The sequence below is a fragment of the Cyprinodon variegatus genome, unplaced genomic scaffold (genome assembly GCF_000732505.1).
Source record: "Cyprinodon variegatus isolate N-32 unplaced genomic scaffold, C_variegatus-1.0 Scaffold885, whole genome shotgun sequence".
In the NCBI taxonomy this organism is placed as follows: Eukaryota; Metazoa; Chordata; class Actinopteri; order Cyprinodontiformes; family Cyprinodontidae; genus Cyprinodon; species Cyprinodon variegatus.
Window position 1 is genome coordinate 146,069 of NW_015151338.1, and position 17,750 is coordinate 163,818.

At 39.8% G+C, this 17,750-nt stretch overlaps 1 protein-coding gene across 1 annotated transcript in view; it reads left to right on the forward strand.

Annotated features, from left to right (window-relative positions):
* Nucleotides 1-2,842: 2,842 nt before the first annotated feature.
* Nucleotides 2,843-17,750, forward strand: part of hmcn2 (hemicentin 2) — an 80,937-nt gene continuing 66,029 nt past the window's right edge. Inside the window, exons 1-11 of the mRNA XM_015397759.1 lie at nt 2,843-3,368; nt 6,155-6,225; nt 6,534-6,692; nt 8,277-8,399; nt 12,983-13,154; nt 14,440-14,546; nt 14,632-14,752; nt 14,846-15,109; nt 15,215-15,359; nt 17,021-17,142; nt 17,398-17,670. Coding sequence (XP_015253245.1) covers nt 3,092-3,368; nt 6,155-6,225; nt 6,534-6,692; nt 8,277-8,399; nt 12,983-13,154; nt 14,440-14,546; nt 14,632-14,752; nt 14,846-15,109; nt 15,215-15,359; nt 17,021-17,142; nt 17,398-17,670 — 1,834 coding nt within the window. The 5' untranslated portion in view covers nt 2,843-3,091. The remainder of the gene's footprint in view (nt 3,369-6,154; nt 6,226-6,533; nt 6,693-8,276; nt 8,400-12,982; nt 13,155-14,439; nt 14,547-14,631; nt 14,753-14,845; nt 15,110-15,214; nt 15,360-17,020; nt 17,143-17,397; nt 17,671-17,750) is intronic.

A 17,750-nucleotide genomic window follows, 5' to 3' on the forward strand; every position in this document is an offset into this window, starting at 1 on the left:
ACACACATATATATATATATATATATATATATATATATATATATATATATATATATATATATATATATATGCATAAAAGGATTGGATGGTACAAAATACCCCCTTTGCCTCATTTATAGACCCTTATAAGGGGTTTTCAGTACACTGGCATATAGTAGATTGGAAAATAGCTTCATTATAGGCTTAAAGCTATTTGTACCTCTTCAATCAGGTCTTGTTCAAAAATCTAAGATACTTACAGTAGTAGCTTATCAAAATTTCCCAACTTTCCTTTATGGGCCCTTGGCTGGTCCCCTACAATTCCTTTTTATACGTAAATCTTTGTACTAAAATATTCATTCTGTCATGATTTGTGGACATTAACCCTTTCATGCCGGTTGTTGCTAATAAGCAACAAACCGCTTGCATTAAACAGCAAAAATTGTAATTAAGTAAGTCAATTTTTCTTAAAATAAGAGCAATTTGGCAGATCATCTTATTTACCTACTCATATTAAGGGTAAATACACTTAATTTAAGACATTTTTACTCATTTTCAGAGCATTTTTGCAGTGTAGGCAAACAGCTGTCATAGCGTTTTTGCATCACCCCAGTGCTAGTCACAGTCTATGTTATTATGTAGTTATAACTGCTGTTACAAAAAATTTACTTTAACTTCATTTCTATTTATTTAGTAACATTAACTATTTTAATTTGGCATCTCATTGAAGATAAAAACATGCACAAAATGTATTTTTATATGTACATGTACATCAATTCAGGCTTCAAGGGGTTAAGATCTAAAGAGAAGCGTAATCTCCTGGTCAGACCCTGTAATTCAGTGAAAGGATGGAGTCAGAGTAAAACAATATGCAGGAGGTCACTCCAGGGGCTGGAAGTTGGAGGGGATTTCATTGGGAGTTGGAGGGAAGTGGGCTGCCATTCAGCTGGTATTTGACTGAGAAGGGCCATTTTGAATGGCTGCTACTGTAAACGGATTAGATTTAAACCAGTTATACAGTGATAGAGCTTCTGCTTTCTATAACCTTTTGTCTGTGAAAAAAAAAAAGATGATTCTCCTTTTTCCTTATGAAGTAAAAAGAAAAATCACATTTCATTTTCAATAGCTAAATCTATCGAATGCATCTTTTCAGTTATACAGTCATGTGAAAAACTTCTCAGAAGCTTTGTTAAAACAAATGTTAATATGCCGATGGTTGATAGTTTTTATTTATTTGTGTGTTTATCTCTGACAAAGAAAGTAGGCCTACTTTAAATATGACTATTGTCATAAAGGAGCGTCAACATTAACAGGAATTGTCAGTAAAAAGCCTTCCATTTCTGCTTCAGCTTTAACTTTATCACAGATAGTTACATAAATTTCCACCTTAATTTTTGATTCATGGCAGAATTCATGGTGGATGCTATGGCAGTGAGCAGAGCAGGTCCTACTGCAATAAATCATTCCCAAACCATGACAATCCCTGCCTCATGGTTGGTATGCCGTTGTTTTCCTGGAATGCTGTATTTGGTTTATGCCAAATGTGTCCAATATTCTGTTGTCCAAATTATTTAGTCTAATCTCTACTTTATTTAGACAGATAAGGTCTGGTTTTAATTCAGATTCTTAAGTAAAAATTTTGATCTGGTCTTAAGAGCGCTGCTGCCTTCCTTTCACATGTAAACCTATGTAATCTCTGTCTTAAGTAAAGATTATATGCTGAGTACTTTTGAACAATTTCCATAAAATATCATTGTTGGGTTGAACTTGCTTGAATATTCAGACCTGGGTGGTAACATCAGTTCTGAATGTTAACTACTTGTGCAATATTTTCATGCAGCTGATGCTTAAACCCATTAACAGGCCTCTAAACTGCTACACAATCCTTTCTAAAGTCCCCAGACAGCTTTTTCAGTCAGGAGCACAACAAGCAAATGTCTGAACTGTGAGCACAGAAACACCTTTAAAATGTTATATAGAAATCCAACGTTTTTAGTTCAATTGTTAATTAAGTTGTAACTAAATTTAGGGTTATCCCAAAGATGCTTTTTGGGAAAAAGGTAGTTTTAATGGTTTATCTATTTTTATTAAATAAATATTACCATCATAGTCTTTAACAATGTACGGAAGAGGATTAGGGCCACTGGAAAAAAAAAAGTTAACTGATTTTTAAATTCTATTTCAGTTTAACATGGGAAAAAAGTCAGAATTCTGACTTTAATCTCAGAATTCTGACTTTTTTTATTGTCAGAATTCAGTCAGAATTCTGAGATTACAGTCAGAATTCTGAGAAAAAAGTCAGAATTCTGACTTTTCCCATACTAAACTGAAATAAAATTTAAAAATCAGTTAACTTTTTTTTTCCACTGGCCCTAATCCTCTTCTGTAAAAAATACCAGTAAAAACAGGCTGCAATATGTTTTTCTTTTAACTTAAGTCTCTACCTAGATGGAGATGGGAGAACTCTTATATTCCACTTGCTAAGAGGCTACTTCTCAGTGTGGACTGTGTATAAAATTAGACTGGTGTCAAGCTGAATATAAACCCTGGTTATTTTTAAAGACGAGGCTGTTACTAAGACAATGTTGTCAGGGAGTCCAACATATAGGCTTGCAGACCCACTTGTAATGCGCGGAAATCAGTTTAAAACCATGTCACAAGGGGCCCCACGCGGTTCACAGAGCAAATCAAGCCCAATGTTGGATTGTTTAAGCCACTGGGGTCATGTTACAAACACACACTCACACGCACAAAAGGAAAAAAAAAAAAGAAGCAGCAGGTTGGGTCTTGCGAACCTTTTAGTGCCACCCCCGCCCCCGGTTTGAAGCGTCACAGCAGCAGCAGCGCTCCTGGGGCTCTCCAGCGCGCAGCCAGTCCTCGCGCTCCTTCAAACTTTACGCACGGATGTTCTCCACTGGAAGTTGTGCAAACCCGGTTTTCATGTGTTGCAGCCGAGTCGTGGTGTCTCAAAAAACTTTTTTATCCACTTAGACCCGTTTCAGACTCGTTTAAATTGCATCTGCATGATTTATTTTTATTTTTCTCTTTGTTACTTTATTTTTCTATGTGATTGTTTTAAATCCGGTGGACAAATGCTGTAAATAGTGGAGGAATGAAAATGTGCGGTGCCTTAATGAAGTGGGTAGTGTGGGCGCTCCTTGTCAGTGCGCACAGACTCCTGGCAGACTCTTTGTTGGACCCCCGGTTAGAGGAGGTGGATGAATCCAGTGGCAGCGCTTCAACGCTGGCCTTTGTGTTCGATGTTACCGGCTCCATGTACGACGATCTGAAACAGGTGATTGAGGGGGCCTCGCGGATCCTGGAGAAGACTCTCAGCCGGAGAACCAGACCTATTAGAAACTTTGTCCTGGTGCCCTTCCACGACCCAGGTATGGTCCAATCAAACACAAACTGTTTCCAGAAATCTGCAAAGAACGCACGTGTTTTTTTTCTTTCTGTCTCCAAGATGTAATGCATATCAAGCTTTGGATTGTTTTATTTGGTCTTATACCTTAGAGCTAAGTTGGATTTTTATTTTTTTTAACCTTATCATAGAAAACCTTTAACATCTTTATGTTAAACCCCTTCTCAGTATTTGACCTTTTACTGTAAATAAAAATGTTTTAGGTTTTGCCAGTTTTGCACATCCAGAAAGTGAAACTTCTCCATTGCAGCTCAGAAGGATTGGATGAAGTGTAAGCAGTGATTTTCAGTTCCCAGATTATGAATAAGGTTGGACTTTCTCTGGGTAACTATATAGCTCTGGCTCTTGAACCCTTTCATGTCTTGAGCAGATTTTCTCATTCTGACCCTTTTGAAAAAAAGCACCCCATAGCATGATGCCGCCACCACCGTGGCAGGGTGATGAGCCTGAAGTCCACTTAGCCACACTGTGTTTTCAACTCATCATTTCACTTTCTTCTGCATGTTTGTTGTTGAACAAGAGGTCTTATGTGTTTTTTAATGTTACTTAATTATAAAGGCTAGATGAGTAATGGCACGTCTTGCATTTATTATACTGACAGATTCTAACATCTGATCTTAATTGCTTTACGGCTCTTCCAGAGTCCTGTTTGGCTGTTTTCCAAAAATGATTATCAGATTGTCAGTTATGGTGAACAGTCATGTGTAATTAGATTTATTTTCTATTTGCAGTTGGATTGGATTAAACAGAATTCTGTGAGAAACCCAATCCCTGACCTGTCGTTTGGTTCGTTAATCACAGGTGGATCCTTAGCATTCTGTAGCCAGTTGGTTTATGTTGGGGTATTACAGTTGGAGGAAGGTCAATCTAAACGCACGCCACATTTTTCAGATTTCTGTTTGGAAAGGATTATGAGAACAATTGATGATCGCTCTTCCACTGTGCCGGATTACCTTATTTTCTGTTTTCCTTTTATATCTCTTATGAGTTAAAAAAATATTTGAAATGTTTTTTTAGGGCACAATATAGCCAATATTGCCCAAAATCCTCCTTTATTTCAACCACTTTAACATAACATTTTCTCATTTCATTTAACTTCTGCAATAGATTCAACATTTATTGACAGAAAAGAGGTTCAAACATGGAAACTCTAGTATTTGTGGTGCAGCCTGTAGGTTTCAGAAGCCCTCTCTCATAAAGCAGAACATTAAACCCAAACATGCAAGACTTCAAGCAGGAGAGTCTGAGCTTGTAGAGTAACAGGTAAGTTTCCTCCCTGACCAGCATCTGCCGACTGCAAAAACCTTCAGCATGAAAATAAGAGTGCTGTGATGAGAAGCATATGCCGACTGCTTGTGTGTAATTACCAGTCGCCCCCCCCTCCTATTCTCAGCACACAAAAATACATACACCCACTTGCTACCCCCCCCCCTGAAACCACCGGAAAACCCTCACAGCCCCCCGGTTTAGCCAGCCTTGGGGNGAAACCACCGGAAAACCCTCACAGCCCCCCGGTTTAGCCAGCCTTGGGGAGAGTGTGGGGTGGCGGGGGCTAACATCACACATGTTGTCTGTGTTTAATGTGCCCTGCCCCTCAGGGAGCTTGTAAACCTCCAAGACTGCAAAGAAGCGGCAGCGGCTGACAAACAAAGTCGTGAGATGCTGTCAGTGGATGAGGAGGAGGCAGGGAACTTCAAAGGCAGCAATACTGGAAAATAAAAAAAGATTATGATCGAGTGTGAAACATCATCATCCTGACAACGCCTGGAAGACGCTGTACGTCAAAGTGGCCTTTGATAGTTACAATAACAATGACAGACAGAACTCATGAGGCTCCGCCCCACCTGATGAAGCCCTTCTCTGTAGGAACCTCCACATACAGCAGCTGTATTCAGTAAAGGGAGAACAATACAGATAATTGTGTCACTGTCAGTATTTATACCTCATTGAATGACGGCAGAGATTTGTCAACCTGAGCATCAGGATCTAACTGGCTTCTATCCATCATCTTGAATCTGACATTCCTCCAGACCTTGCACTGGAAAAACGATCTAGAAATAACTAAAGATTTCTTAAATTAAGTGAATTTATCCTTAATTGGAATAGGTAAATAAGATAGTTTGCCAGTAGAATGAGTATTTTTACTCTTAAAATAGATAATTAGATAAAATGCACTTGAAATAAATCAATGCAATGTTTTCTTATTTTAAATATAAATTGTCTTGTTTCATTGGCAAAATGTTGCTTTTACCTCCTCAATCCAAGAACAAATGCACTTATTTTAAGAAAAAAATTACTTATCTAGATTTCGATGTTTATCCAGCGTGGGAAGTTACTCAGATGAAAACTCTCACAGAACCTTAAAAAATTGATTACTCTGTCTTTTAGCTTTGGTCAGATTTCTGTAAATTAAAGAAAAAGTATAAATGTAGTAATCCTGTTTATATATTAAATCATCCTGCTTTGCACAGTGTACAAATTAAATCCATGTGTCACATAAAAAGCTCTAGGACATCATTTGGGTCCTTATTAATTGGACTGTTACTTATCAGGCAATTTGATTTTATAAATGTTCTCAGTGGCGGAGCTAAACAAAGCCGAATTAATCTTTATTATCACTGCAGCGTGGAGATACGACAGAGCCAAACGAGTCTGCAGAGAGGAAACAACTACATCTATTCTTCTTGTGATGAATAATCTGCTACTAAAACCTACTGAGATGACTTTATCAGAGTTTTTTTCTCCTCACAGATATTGGCCCTGTTTCCATCACCACCGACCCCAAGAAGTTCCAGCAGGATCTGCAGGAATTGTTTGTCCAGGTGGGAAAGAAAACACAGAGCATTTACCTCAGAATACTACCACATTTATTCAGATAACATTTGGGAAAAATCTCTAATAAAGAATATCAACACTATTGGAATTAAGACCCACAAATTAACACAGAAACACATTCATCAGTGTTTATGTTTATTTACCCAAGAGACACAGTCTTTATACACACGGTGTTGCTTTAGTACATATAAGGGTACAAGTTTCATAAATTATATGTATTAAAAGAACTAACATGTTCAATTTTTACAACATTTTTTAGGTATTGAGCACAAATAGGTCTGTTTTTGTCTTTCAGGGTGGGGGTGACTGCCCTGAGATGAGTATAGGAGCTATAAAGAAGGCTTTAGAGGTTTCGCTGCCTGGATCCTTCATCTACGTCTTCACTGATGCCCGTGCCAAAGACTACCGGCTGAAAAGAGACGTTCTGCGCCTGGTGCAGCTCCGTCAATCACAGGTACTGACAAGGACTGGACTTTATGATAAATATCTCAAAGAGACTCGTGTACCCTGGAAAAAGCGGACCTGTAAAACAGAATACAAAAAATAAACAGGGTTATTTTTTTTACAAATGGAAGATCTGAAAAGTTTTGAGAGTATACGTGTAGCCCCCTTAAGATAAAACTTTCTTTATTTTTTTCTTTTACAGTATCCTGTCCGGCAATGTTGCAATATGAATAATTGTCTTGATGCCAAAAAGAGCCCAACAGATTTTGCTTTCACAAGTGGAGCAGTACGGCTATCGTCATAGTGTTCCGCTTGATTTATGCATACAAATAGCAGTATTGTAATTCATGCAGGGAGTTTTACAGGTTGTATAGACACTGCAACGTAAGTAGAACAGGAAAGGAAAAACTGAAAAAAGGAGAAAAGATTAAAGAAAGAGAAGATAAAAGGGAGATAACAATAAAACTTGTATGTTTCAAGATATGCTGGAAGACAAACATTTGCTCTATTCTCTTTTTTTTTTTTTTTTACAGTGTACTGTCTGGCAATGTGGCAATAAGAGTAGTTGTCTTGATGCCAAAAAGAGCCCAACAGATTTTACTTTCACAAGTGTAGCAGTATGGCAATTGCCATATTGCTCCACTTGTTTCATGCATATAAATTGCTTTATTATATTAATTATGCAGGGAGTTTTACAGTTTATATGGACACTGCAATGTAAATAGAGCAGAAAAACAGAAGAAGAAAGGGGAATAAAAGAAAAAAAAGGAGAAAAGATGAAAGAAAGAAGAGATAGAAAGGATTGCTCTATACATTTGCTCTATTCTCTAGTTATCTGAGGCTCTCGTGGTTTTTCTTCCAGGGTAGTGCTTAGCCGCTAAGCACTATCCTGGAAGCGGGCATTCGCTGTGAAAAAATGTTTTATTCATTTCGGGCCAATTCTCCAGTCATGCAAGAATTTGTCGATTCGGCCGATTTTTAGCCTGATTGTGCGTCGTGTAGTATACATGGGTAACAAGGGGCGATCTGCCTCTCATGACCACCTACCGATCAGGAATCGTAAGGTCGCGAGAAATCAAACATGTTTGATATTCAGTCGGACTTCGTAAGGTCGCATCACAGCATCGGGCGTGTGAGAACAGTGTGAGAACATGTATTGTTAGCTGTTAACTTTTAAACCCTGCGATTTTGCAGTAAAGTTTGAGCTGTAGCTGCATGCAAAGATTAAAAATATCGCACAGTGTTTGCCTAGCTTACCTGAAACAGCCTTCAAAATGACTCTAACCAGCTTCCTTGTCCCTGCTGAAAGAAAACCTGAGTCAGTGTAGGAATTGTGTGTTGAGGTTGATTAGCAGCATTTCTTTTTCCCAACATTCAAATGATGATTGACTAGGCAGGCTGATTTCAGCTTCTATTTGTTCCTAAAGACCTTCTTTATCAGCCTCAGTTATGTTACTTAGTTATTTTAAAATAAAATATCCATATAAAAAATAAATCTAGTTATTATTATTTGACAAATTGACAAAGCTTAAGAGCTATAAATATATTATGAGAAACACAGAAAACTCTGACTCTTCATCTCCTTTGTCCACAGGTTGTGTTTGTGTTGACTGGAGATTGCGGAGACCGCTCCCAGCCTGGTTACAGGGCGTATGAGGAGATCGCAGCCACCTCCTCCGGACAAATCTTTCATTTGGACAAGCAGCAGGTGAACGAGGTAAGAGCATGGCTGAAGGGAGCGAAGGATAGAAGGTTCCCGGGCTTTTCGGGTTGCTTTGTCTCATGCGTATCATAATAATCAGCTCCAGGAACTTGCTTCAGATATCTTTGTTTAATTAGCTCAAACACTGATAAAAATGGGCTGTTATTTTTGTAGCTAATTTTGAAGACAAACTTTTTTTTGAGAGTTTAAAGTTTTGACCTTTGGGAAATGTGACTCTCCCAGTGTAATCCGTATGGAACACTACTTTTATTAAACATAATTCCATTAGAAGGAAACAGCCTATTTTCCATTTACAAATCACTGTGTTGCTCTGCATTTCCATGTTGTCCTATTCTGTTTTCATGGCTGCATACGATCTTTTTGTATAGTTTCGGTTATGTTCCTTAACTTGGAACATCTTTAGATTATCTGGAACTAAAATATGAAAACATTTGTCTTTAACAGGCATGCCTCTAAGGCATCAAGAACATTTCCTACAGCCCAATTTGTTAGAGGAAAAAAAACATTTTCTTTCTCCTGTGTTGAAACGTAGGCTCTGTAGTCTTAACTGTATTAAACAAATGTGTCCGCTTAGTTGAAATGCATTCATGCCATCTGATAGTTACGCTGCTATTCATAGCTGCATAAAATTTGACCGGGGTTATCCAAGCTTCCCGTGCCCTTGTATCTGCTTCCCCGGTCTGGACAAAGGCAGCAGCAGAACAAGCACAGAGCTTATCTTGGTGCTGCAACAATAATTTCATTGAGTTAAACCAAACGATTCGCGTACTGATATTAGGACTTCCTGTTCATACGATACGGCTGAGGGATTCTTTTATATCGGAAGGAGCATGTAACTGAAGCCCCTGTCTCTGGGGCCAAAGACAGCGGGGCTCACTTCCCAGGCAGACGTAAAAGAAGCCAGAGTTTCCTCTGGAAGAGACACTGGTGTCCTGCATGTCAGCACAGGAGATGGCTGGGCAGTTCTGGGCTGGAGCCAGAAGTTCTAGATCCTGGTGGCCCACTGAACCTGTGAACTCTCAAGTGTTTGTGCGTGTGGGTCTGTTTCCTGTCAGGTCGTGCTTGTATATAGCATACATTTGCCTGTGTGTGGGGCAACTCTGTTCATTACCACATCATAATCCTGCAAGCTGTTGAAAGAGGGGATGAATGTGGTGTTTGTGATGGAATATTAGGGGACTGGAATTAGATTTTGCACTCACACTCCACCTCCAGAGAGTTAACACCACACTATTGTAAGTATTTCAGCAGATCTTAAAGGTATAATGGAGGATGTTGTTTTTCCGGGTGGATCATCGAAATAAGTGGTCTTCCAATCATTCTGGTGATACGTTTAAACAAGGCCATCCTACATGCTCATCTCAATTTTCACTTACCGGTGGTGGGTCTGACATAGTGGAAAAAATGCAAATCAGGAAATAAGATTGTATGAGCGATGCAAACAGCAACTTGTAAACAGAGCGTGCACAAGGAGAAATGGGCTTGTGCACGCTCTTGCACGTGTTAAATATGCGTTCAGGGTTGTGCATGTGCATGTTTTTTCAAAGAAATTTGTGAAAATCCTCCACTATACCTTCATGTGTACAGTTTATGTGCAGACTTGCGGATGCTTGTTTTTTGTGACCTTTTTGTGACAAACATTATTACAAAATCTTACAAATCATTTAGTTCTTAAAAAAAAAAACACAGAACAAAGCTTCTTTTTTTTATCTAAAATATACAAAAAGTTTGATAATGTGCAGACAAATGACGTACAGAGTCGTCTTTTTTCTCTGTACGGGAGGAAGTGGAGTTAATACAGAGCATTTTTTTACTCTCTAATCCCAGGATTTAATGGTTGTAATGGTTTTCCTCCTTCCAACACAGCTGCCTAGTGGCACGGAGTCAAGATCCTCACACTGTAGCTCATACTCAACTTGACATAATAAAATCTTTATATTTAACCACTATGGATCTGACCGTGTTTAAACAGTGTGCGTAATCTCTAAAATATGTTTTATGCATCTCAGGTTTATTTTTTATTGATTATTTACTAATGTTAAGGTAAATGAAGTGTTTTCCTGCTTGCAGACAGGGGAATTGCTTTAAAGGTGCTTTTTAATCATTCAAAAGCATACACAGGTTTTCATGTTACAAACATACATTTCCAGATATTTTATAAGAATTTAACATAAATACACTGTATTGAAAAGAAAGAAAGTGTAAGAAAAGAAAGAAAAACCCAAAAGGCCCTAAATTAAATCTAGTAAACCCAGTAGTTTCAGGCGTCATCAAAAGGAAACAGGGTCCAGATGTGTGTAAAGAACTTAGCAGACTGCTCAGGGAGAAATGTGAAGTGAAAGGTGGATGATGGATGAGTAGATGATAAAACATCCAAAACTTTGAACTTCTAATTGAGCACTGCTCATCCATCATCCGAATGTGGGCATCCACTTCAAGATCAGAGATTAGCAGCTAAGGTAGGAGATGGTTTGGTATAGTACAGCTAATGGACCGGACTGAGTGGAAGAGAAGGAAAACAAACACGACAATTACACCCTGTAAGGCAGGAGAATAATATCCAGTATTACACCAGACAGTAATTAACTATGAAACAAAGAATTAAAATTGATGTGATTAAATGAAAAGTGTTTGTTTGAGGGGTTTCAGGTTTTTTTCTGTGGAGTAATGTGAACATTTCTGTGCTTCTGGTTTCCTCATCATGTGGATTCAGTAGTGAGTTAAGGGGGTGGCAACGGTTCTCATGCATAAAATGAAATGTAGGTAACATCCCTTCTAAATCTGCGCTGCCTCCCTCTACTACATCCCCTTTTGACAGCATGAGCCTCTGCGTGTCAGGCCCCCACAGAGAAGGAGCAGGGGCTCCATCTGGTGCGGCCCACTCTATTTGTAGCGGGACATTTCGCAGCAAATGTCTGCGGTTGCGGTGTTTAAACCTGGGTAAAGTCTAAACTGACCCCTGCCCACCGGGACGTCTGGAATCAGGCTCTCCAAACCGCAGCTTGAATGCATGTTTTTCTCTTCGGGTAACATGCGTGCACAAGTCAGGGAGAATCCAGCAGCCCTGCAGCTTGTGCTACCGCTCGTTCCCTGATCCATCTGTTGAGCTGCTTTTACTAACCGAGGGGAGTCCTTCCTGTAGGCCTGTTCGTCTGAGACATGCAGTATGAGATTACGCAGAACTTAAGATCTTTTTTTCTTCCCAGTGTTTGAAACAGGGAGCGGCTGAGGAGCCCCACTGTGGCCCGGACGGCAAGTCCTCCCATCTCTGAGCTTCAGTCCCTTTTATCTAAGCTCTAAGAGCAGATGAATGCCAACTCCTTCCTCCTGTCTTGTACAAGAAGTGGACGCTGTCCTGAGGCAGATGCAGGACCCTTGGTTTGCAGTTTCCTGCTCTGCTGGTGATGACTGCACATGTGGCAGTCATTACAGCTGTTTCCAGTTTTAAAAGAGAGACCAGCTGCTGTCAGCACTCAATTGAAACCCTTCGAAAAGTGGAAATTTGATGAAGACACAGAAACTTGTTCCCATGTTTGGCTGTTTTTAAGTGTCCTAAATCATATATGTTTGTTCCAATTTGTTTTCCTTGTTCGCCCAGTTTCTGCACGAAGACTAGAAAGAAAAAAAACACGCCTGCGAGACTCAAACTAATTCTAGACATCAGTTGCTTGTTAAGCTTTCAGAAGATGGAAGATTTTGCGTCTGCTGTGGCCAAAGAAAGGAGATGCTGTCAACTGTCGGTGGCTTTCGCGGCCTCTGTTTTCATTTCAGGGGGAAAATGAAAGGAAATCAATTCAGGAATCAATAGGATGATGATTACGACACATAGAGAGTAAAGCAGCTGTCAAAACTGAACGCCTATAATGTCGGATGTGTCTCTGGAGAGCTGCTGGGAGACCTGATATTCTGAGTTATGACTGCTTTTACCATTTGGTATTATTAACCTGTCCATGGTTATTTCAGCCTTTGGATAAACTTTGCTTTGAGCGTTAGGATGACTAAGTGGGCTCAATGTGTCACCACCTGACCTGATCTGGCTGTTCCAATTTCTATAGAAAAGTAGGTTACTGCCAGCAACGTCTGTTTCTCTGAGTCAAGTTGATAAAAAAAAAAAAAAAAAAAACTGCAGCTCTGTATGTAAGTTTGTTTCTTAAACAAAGCCAGAAGTGCCACCTCCAGATTTATAGATGCTTTATGATCCGAGCAGGAAGCTGTGATTCCTGAAAGCTGTGCTGCAGGAGAGTGACTACTGTCTGAGAAACCTCCAGTGTGAGAGATACTCTCCTGGGAATATATGCTCCAGAGCGCAGAAAACTGTATGTTATCAGTTTGACAGCTGAGACGTTTCACTCGTCCTTTGTTTAGGTAAAAGAACTTTCTCTGGGATACTTAGGGGATGAAAGAAATGTCAAAAGACAAAGAGCAGGGAAGGGAAGGAATGTCAGGAAAAGTTCTTCTGATTTCTGTGCTGTGTTTTCGGAAGATCCTTTGGTTCCTAATTAGCGTGTCTCTTGTTAAATTTTCCATTTTCTTCTCTTGCTTTTGGTTTATTACTGCTGTTTTTCCCCTCCTGCCAGGTTTTAAAGTGGGTAGAAGAGACGGTTCAGGCAATGAAAGTCCACCTGCTGTCCTCCAACCACGACAGTGCCCAGGAAAACAAGTGGGAAGTGCCCTTTGACCCCAGCCTCAGGGAGGTCACCGTCTCACTCAGCGGACCGGCGCCACAAATCGAGCTCAGCGACCCCTTCGGTTGTTACACAGTTTTTCTCCTTCCTCCTTTACTCAGCCTTTCATAAAATAAACCATCTTGGCCACTTCTTCACATATTCTCTATTTATAACCAAACATTTTCACATATTTCAACAAGATTTATTATGGTAGACGAACATCAAGCAGACAGGTCAGGGAACGACATTACAAGCTTAGAAATCTCACAGACAATGCTTAAGCCATCTGCCAGAAAAGGAAAAACCTACCAAGACAATTTGGCTTCTTCACCTAAAGGCCATAAAAGACATTTTTATTCACATCCATCCATCCATCCATTTTCTTTACACACTTGTCCCAAGTGGGGTATTTTTATTCACATAACCAGCCAAAAAAAAAAAAAATTGGAATCAACCTTAGGGAGCTGCAGGGATCCACAAATTAGGCTTGTAGAATAAATGGTTAGATTTGCATTCCACAAAACTGGCCTTTATCAAGAAAAAGGGAGAAGAAACCATTGATGAAGTTATTAAAAGTAGGAAAGAAGTCCTGTTTTCAAAGCATGAAGGGAACAAAGCACCTTTATATGTATATAAAAACGAGTGTTAGACTTTTAAAACACTGATCATAACAGAAAACTAACTAAAAAAGTAAAAAAAAAAAAAACAGATAAGAGATATAATAATATATAATAAGAGATTTGTTTTAAAGTAAAAAAACAACAACAATCCACTTTGAATTCAAATTTTTGTTTGTTTTTTTGTTTTATTGAAAAAGCTTCCTGAATGGGAAGCGAAATGTCTTCAAACTTGGAAAAAGAAGTCCAGGGGATTGTTTTTCAACTGTTTTGGAATGACTATGACCCGGATGACTGAGAATCTTCACCAGCAACCTGATAAAAGCTGGTGGGAAGAACCATGTAGCAGAGATGTTATTCCTCTATAACGATAAGGAAGCTGGTCACAGTTAATGATTAGATCTGTGGAGCTTGAGAATTGCTGTTTCCTGATGGTCTCCATCAACGCTAAATGCGATGGAGCCATATATACATAAGATTAGGAAAACATTTCAATATCCAAATGAACGAAGTTTGTAAAGACTTTCTTCAAACAATGCTAAAATTTACCTTATCTTTAAGAGCTACAAATTAGAGCATTATTTGTAAGATAAAAGAAAAAAAAACCTTTTATCAGTTTTTCAGTTCTTTGCTACCTTTGTTTATTTATCAGTTTTTATTGCTATAAAGTTTTTCAAAGTTGGTCATTTTAACCTGGTAAAATGTGGGAGTTTTCCTAAAAGGCTTCTCTTATTCTACTTTTTTTTAAAGGTCGGGTCATTGGTGCTGAGCAGGGCCTTCAGGAACTGCTGAATATTCCCAACTCCGCTCGGGTTGTCAACCTAAAGTTTCCGAGACCTGGATCCTGGAAACTTAAGGTAATTTCTCCTGGGAATGGTGAATAAGAAATGTATTTCTTCCTGTTTAGACAGCCAATGTAACCGAGCTACTTTATTTTTGAAGGTGAGCTGCAGTGGGCGCCATACTCTGAGGGTTACAGGGGTCAGCAGTCTGGACTTCCGGGCTGGCTTTTCCACTTTACCTGTTTTAGAGTTCAGCCAGACCAGAGAAAGACCAATTAAAGGTGCTGACCGGCTTCAGTTAGCTCTTATAGATCTACGTAAAGGAGAAAGTCGGTTGAAGATGATCGAGATAAAAATATTTCTTTTTCTCCCAGGACTTCCAACCCATGTCATGCTGAAATGTACCGGCCTGAAGCCCCCAGGTTATCTGAGTCAGGTGGAGCTCATGTCAGCCTCCGGACGGTCTTTACGCACCATCCCTGTACCTCTGCCCACTGACCTTGGCCAACAAGGGCTTTGGACTCTCCCTGAGTTCCGCACGCCACCACAAAGCTTCTTCATCAAGGTTACAGGCAATGATGAGACGGGCTTCCTCTTCCAGAGGTTATCAAGTGTTTCCTACACTAACATCATTCCAGGCAAGGCTACAACCAACAATTCCTGCAGAAACGTTTCACCAAAGCCACTCCAACACCTCATCAATCTCTCTTGTAAAATTTAACCTTTGTTCCTCCTTCACGTAGATCCCCCAGCGGTGAGAATGCCTAATGTGGTGAGGGGCTTTTACATGCAGCCTGCTGCCATTGGCTGCTCGGTGCAAAGTGACATTCCTTACAAGCTAAGATTCACCAGAAACGGGATGATTCTAGGAGAGGAGAAGCATTTTCAGTGAGTCTTTCTTTCTCTGCAGAAAAGGCTTTACATTTCAATTAGTGTTGCACCGATACTAGTATTAGGCGGGGCCCCGATCCAGCACTAAAATGGTTGTATCGGTATCGGCGAGTACCAAAAAATAGGGCACCAATATCATTTTGATTGCCAAAGGTTTATTCAACTATTGTCACCAATTCCAGGTAGGCAATAAAAAGTTATACTGGATTCACTTTGTATTAGTATTAGTATTTCCCTGCTTCACAAAGGTAGGCAGCAGCCTGACAAGGCCATGAGGGCAATTATTTTACATCAAAAAAGAAAAAAAAAATACATCCAAGTAGCATGCAGTTCTTCATATATACACACAAACATCAATTGCAAACAGATAGTATCGGTATGGTATCAGTATCAGCCAATAATGCACAGCCAGGTATTGGGTATCAGTATCGGGTCCAAAAAATAGCATCGGCGCAATACTGATTTCAATACGTTTCCTTCATGTGTTTCACCTTCAGCCTTAAAGGAGCTCATTTAGTTTCTCCCTCCTCTCCCCCAGTGAGCCCGGCTGTAAAGCATTACTATTGCCTGACTCTTCCGTTTTGTTGGCTCATCTGTCATGAATCAAGTCTACAAAGTCTCCTTTTGAGAGATTACATATTCGATTATGTCATCATAAAGAAAAATTAAGCCTCAACTTTTTTCTGTCTGCCTATAATCTGCTTTGAATTACATTCATAAACTCTGACTGAGTTTTGGTTAAAACTATTTGCATTATCCAGGGACGGAGACTAGAGCCTGTGGCTCAGGACGGAGCTGCACTAAAGCAGCGAAAACAAGAACAGAAGACTTAAAATTAAGACTCAGGACTGCACAGACTCAAGTTCTGAGAGTTGATTCTTAGCAGCATCCTTATCTCCTTTTTCATCAAACCATGTTTTATCAGCAGTTCGAATCTAATGGATCCAATCACAGATGCTGTCGTTAGGGAACCCCTGTCCTAATTCCTGTTTAATGTTCTACTAAAGGACTGAATATTTTGAGCAAAGAAATTTACAGACATTAAAAATGTAAATTCAAAGAGCTAAAACATGCTTTCTATTTGATTAAATTAAACATTAACAGGCTTTAAACTATCTTCACCACTGGTGCAAAGTGTTAAAAAAAGTATTTTCTCCTTACAGCTCAACTCAGTGATCAAACATCATTCATACATGGGTGGGAAGAGTAAAAAGCTAAGCTAACCTACCCTTCTTCCTTAAAGACATACCCAGAACCTTTCTGATTAGATTAAGTCAGCTCAAAAAAGCACAAAACTAGAACATCATGCTGCAGTTAAAAGAAAAATATGAATATATGATCAATAAAAAACCTTCAAATAAAGAAAATACTTTTTCCATGCCACCTTTAATTTAAATAGGGTAAATGATACACCAGTTCATACAGTAACTGTATTTTTTTCTGTCTGTTAAACTAAATATGCCAAATATTAATGACTGAAATTTACAGTCTTCAGTAATTCTGTGTTTTCGGCAGTCTAGGCGGCATGCATCCAACGTGAGAACATTAATGTAAATCATTAGAAACCCGAGACTTAGCTTGGCAAGAAAGACTTGCTGTCATCTCTGCCATTTAAATGTTGTCTAATTCCCACCTACCACATGCTTTTTTTACATTAGGAATTCTGGCGTAGCATCTTGGGAGATTGCACATGCATCCGGTGAGGATGAGGGCACGTATGAGTGCATGGCGCAGAGCAGTGCAGGACAGGGACAGGCTTTAACCCGGCTTACTGTTCAAGGTATGTGACACACACAGATGAGTTTAAGTTCTGGATTTCAGTGCGCATGCATCACTGTCTTTGCAAAGCTTTGAAATAAGTTCCGGCCTTTTTTTTTAATCTGCTGTTTATGTCTAAAACATCAAGCAGATGCTGAGCGTAATGGAACAAATATTTGCTCTGAAAGATAAACTATTTCTGCTCTGTTTGCTCGCTGCTGATAATTCCTGTTTTGTTTTTTTCTTTTTTGTTTTGCTTGCGTTTCGATGGACGCAGAGCCTCCTCCGGTTTTGAAGCCTGCTGTTAACGTGAGCACCTCTGTGGGAGGCGTAGCTGTGCTGTCCTGTGAGGTGGACGGCCACATGCGTCATAACCTGACCTGGTATCGAGCCGGACGCGCGATCCGCGCCCGATCGGGGAGGGTGATGCTGCTGGGTGACTCCTCGCTGCAGATCAGCACAGTTCAGGTTCAGGATGCTGGAGCGTATCAGTGCGTGGCCACCAACGCCCAGGGAGACAGCAGGATCACAGTGTGGCTCCTAGTCCCAGGTAGGAGAGGAAGATACCCTGCGGATCATCTGCTTAAGCACTTAACACTCTGGGGCCCCTTGGCTCCTCTCAGGCTCCCG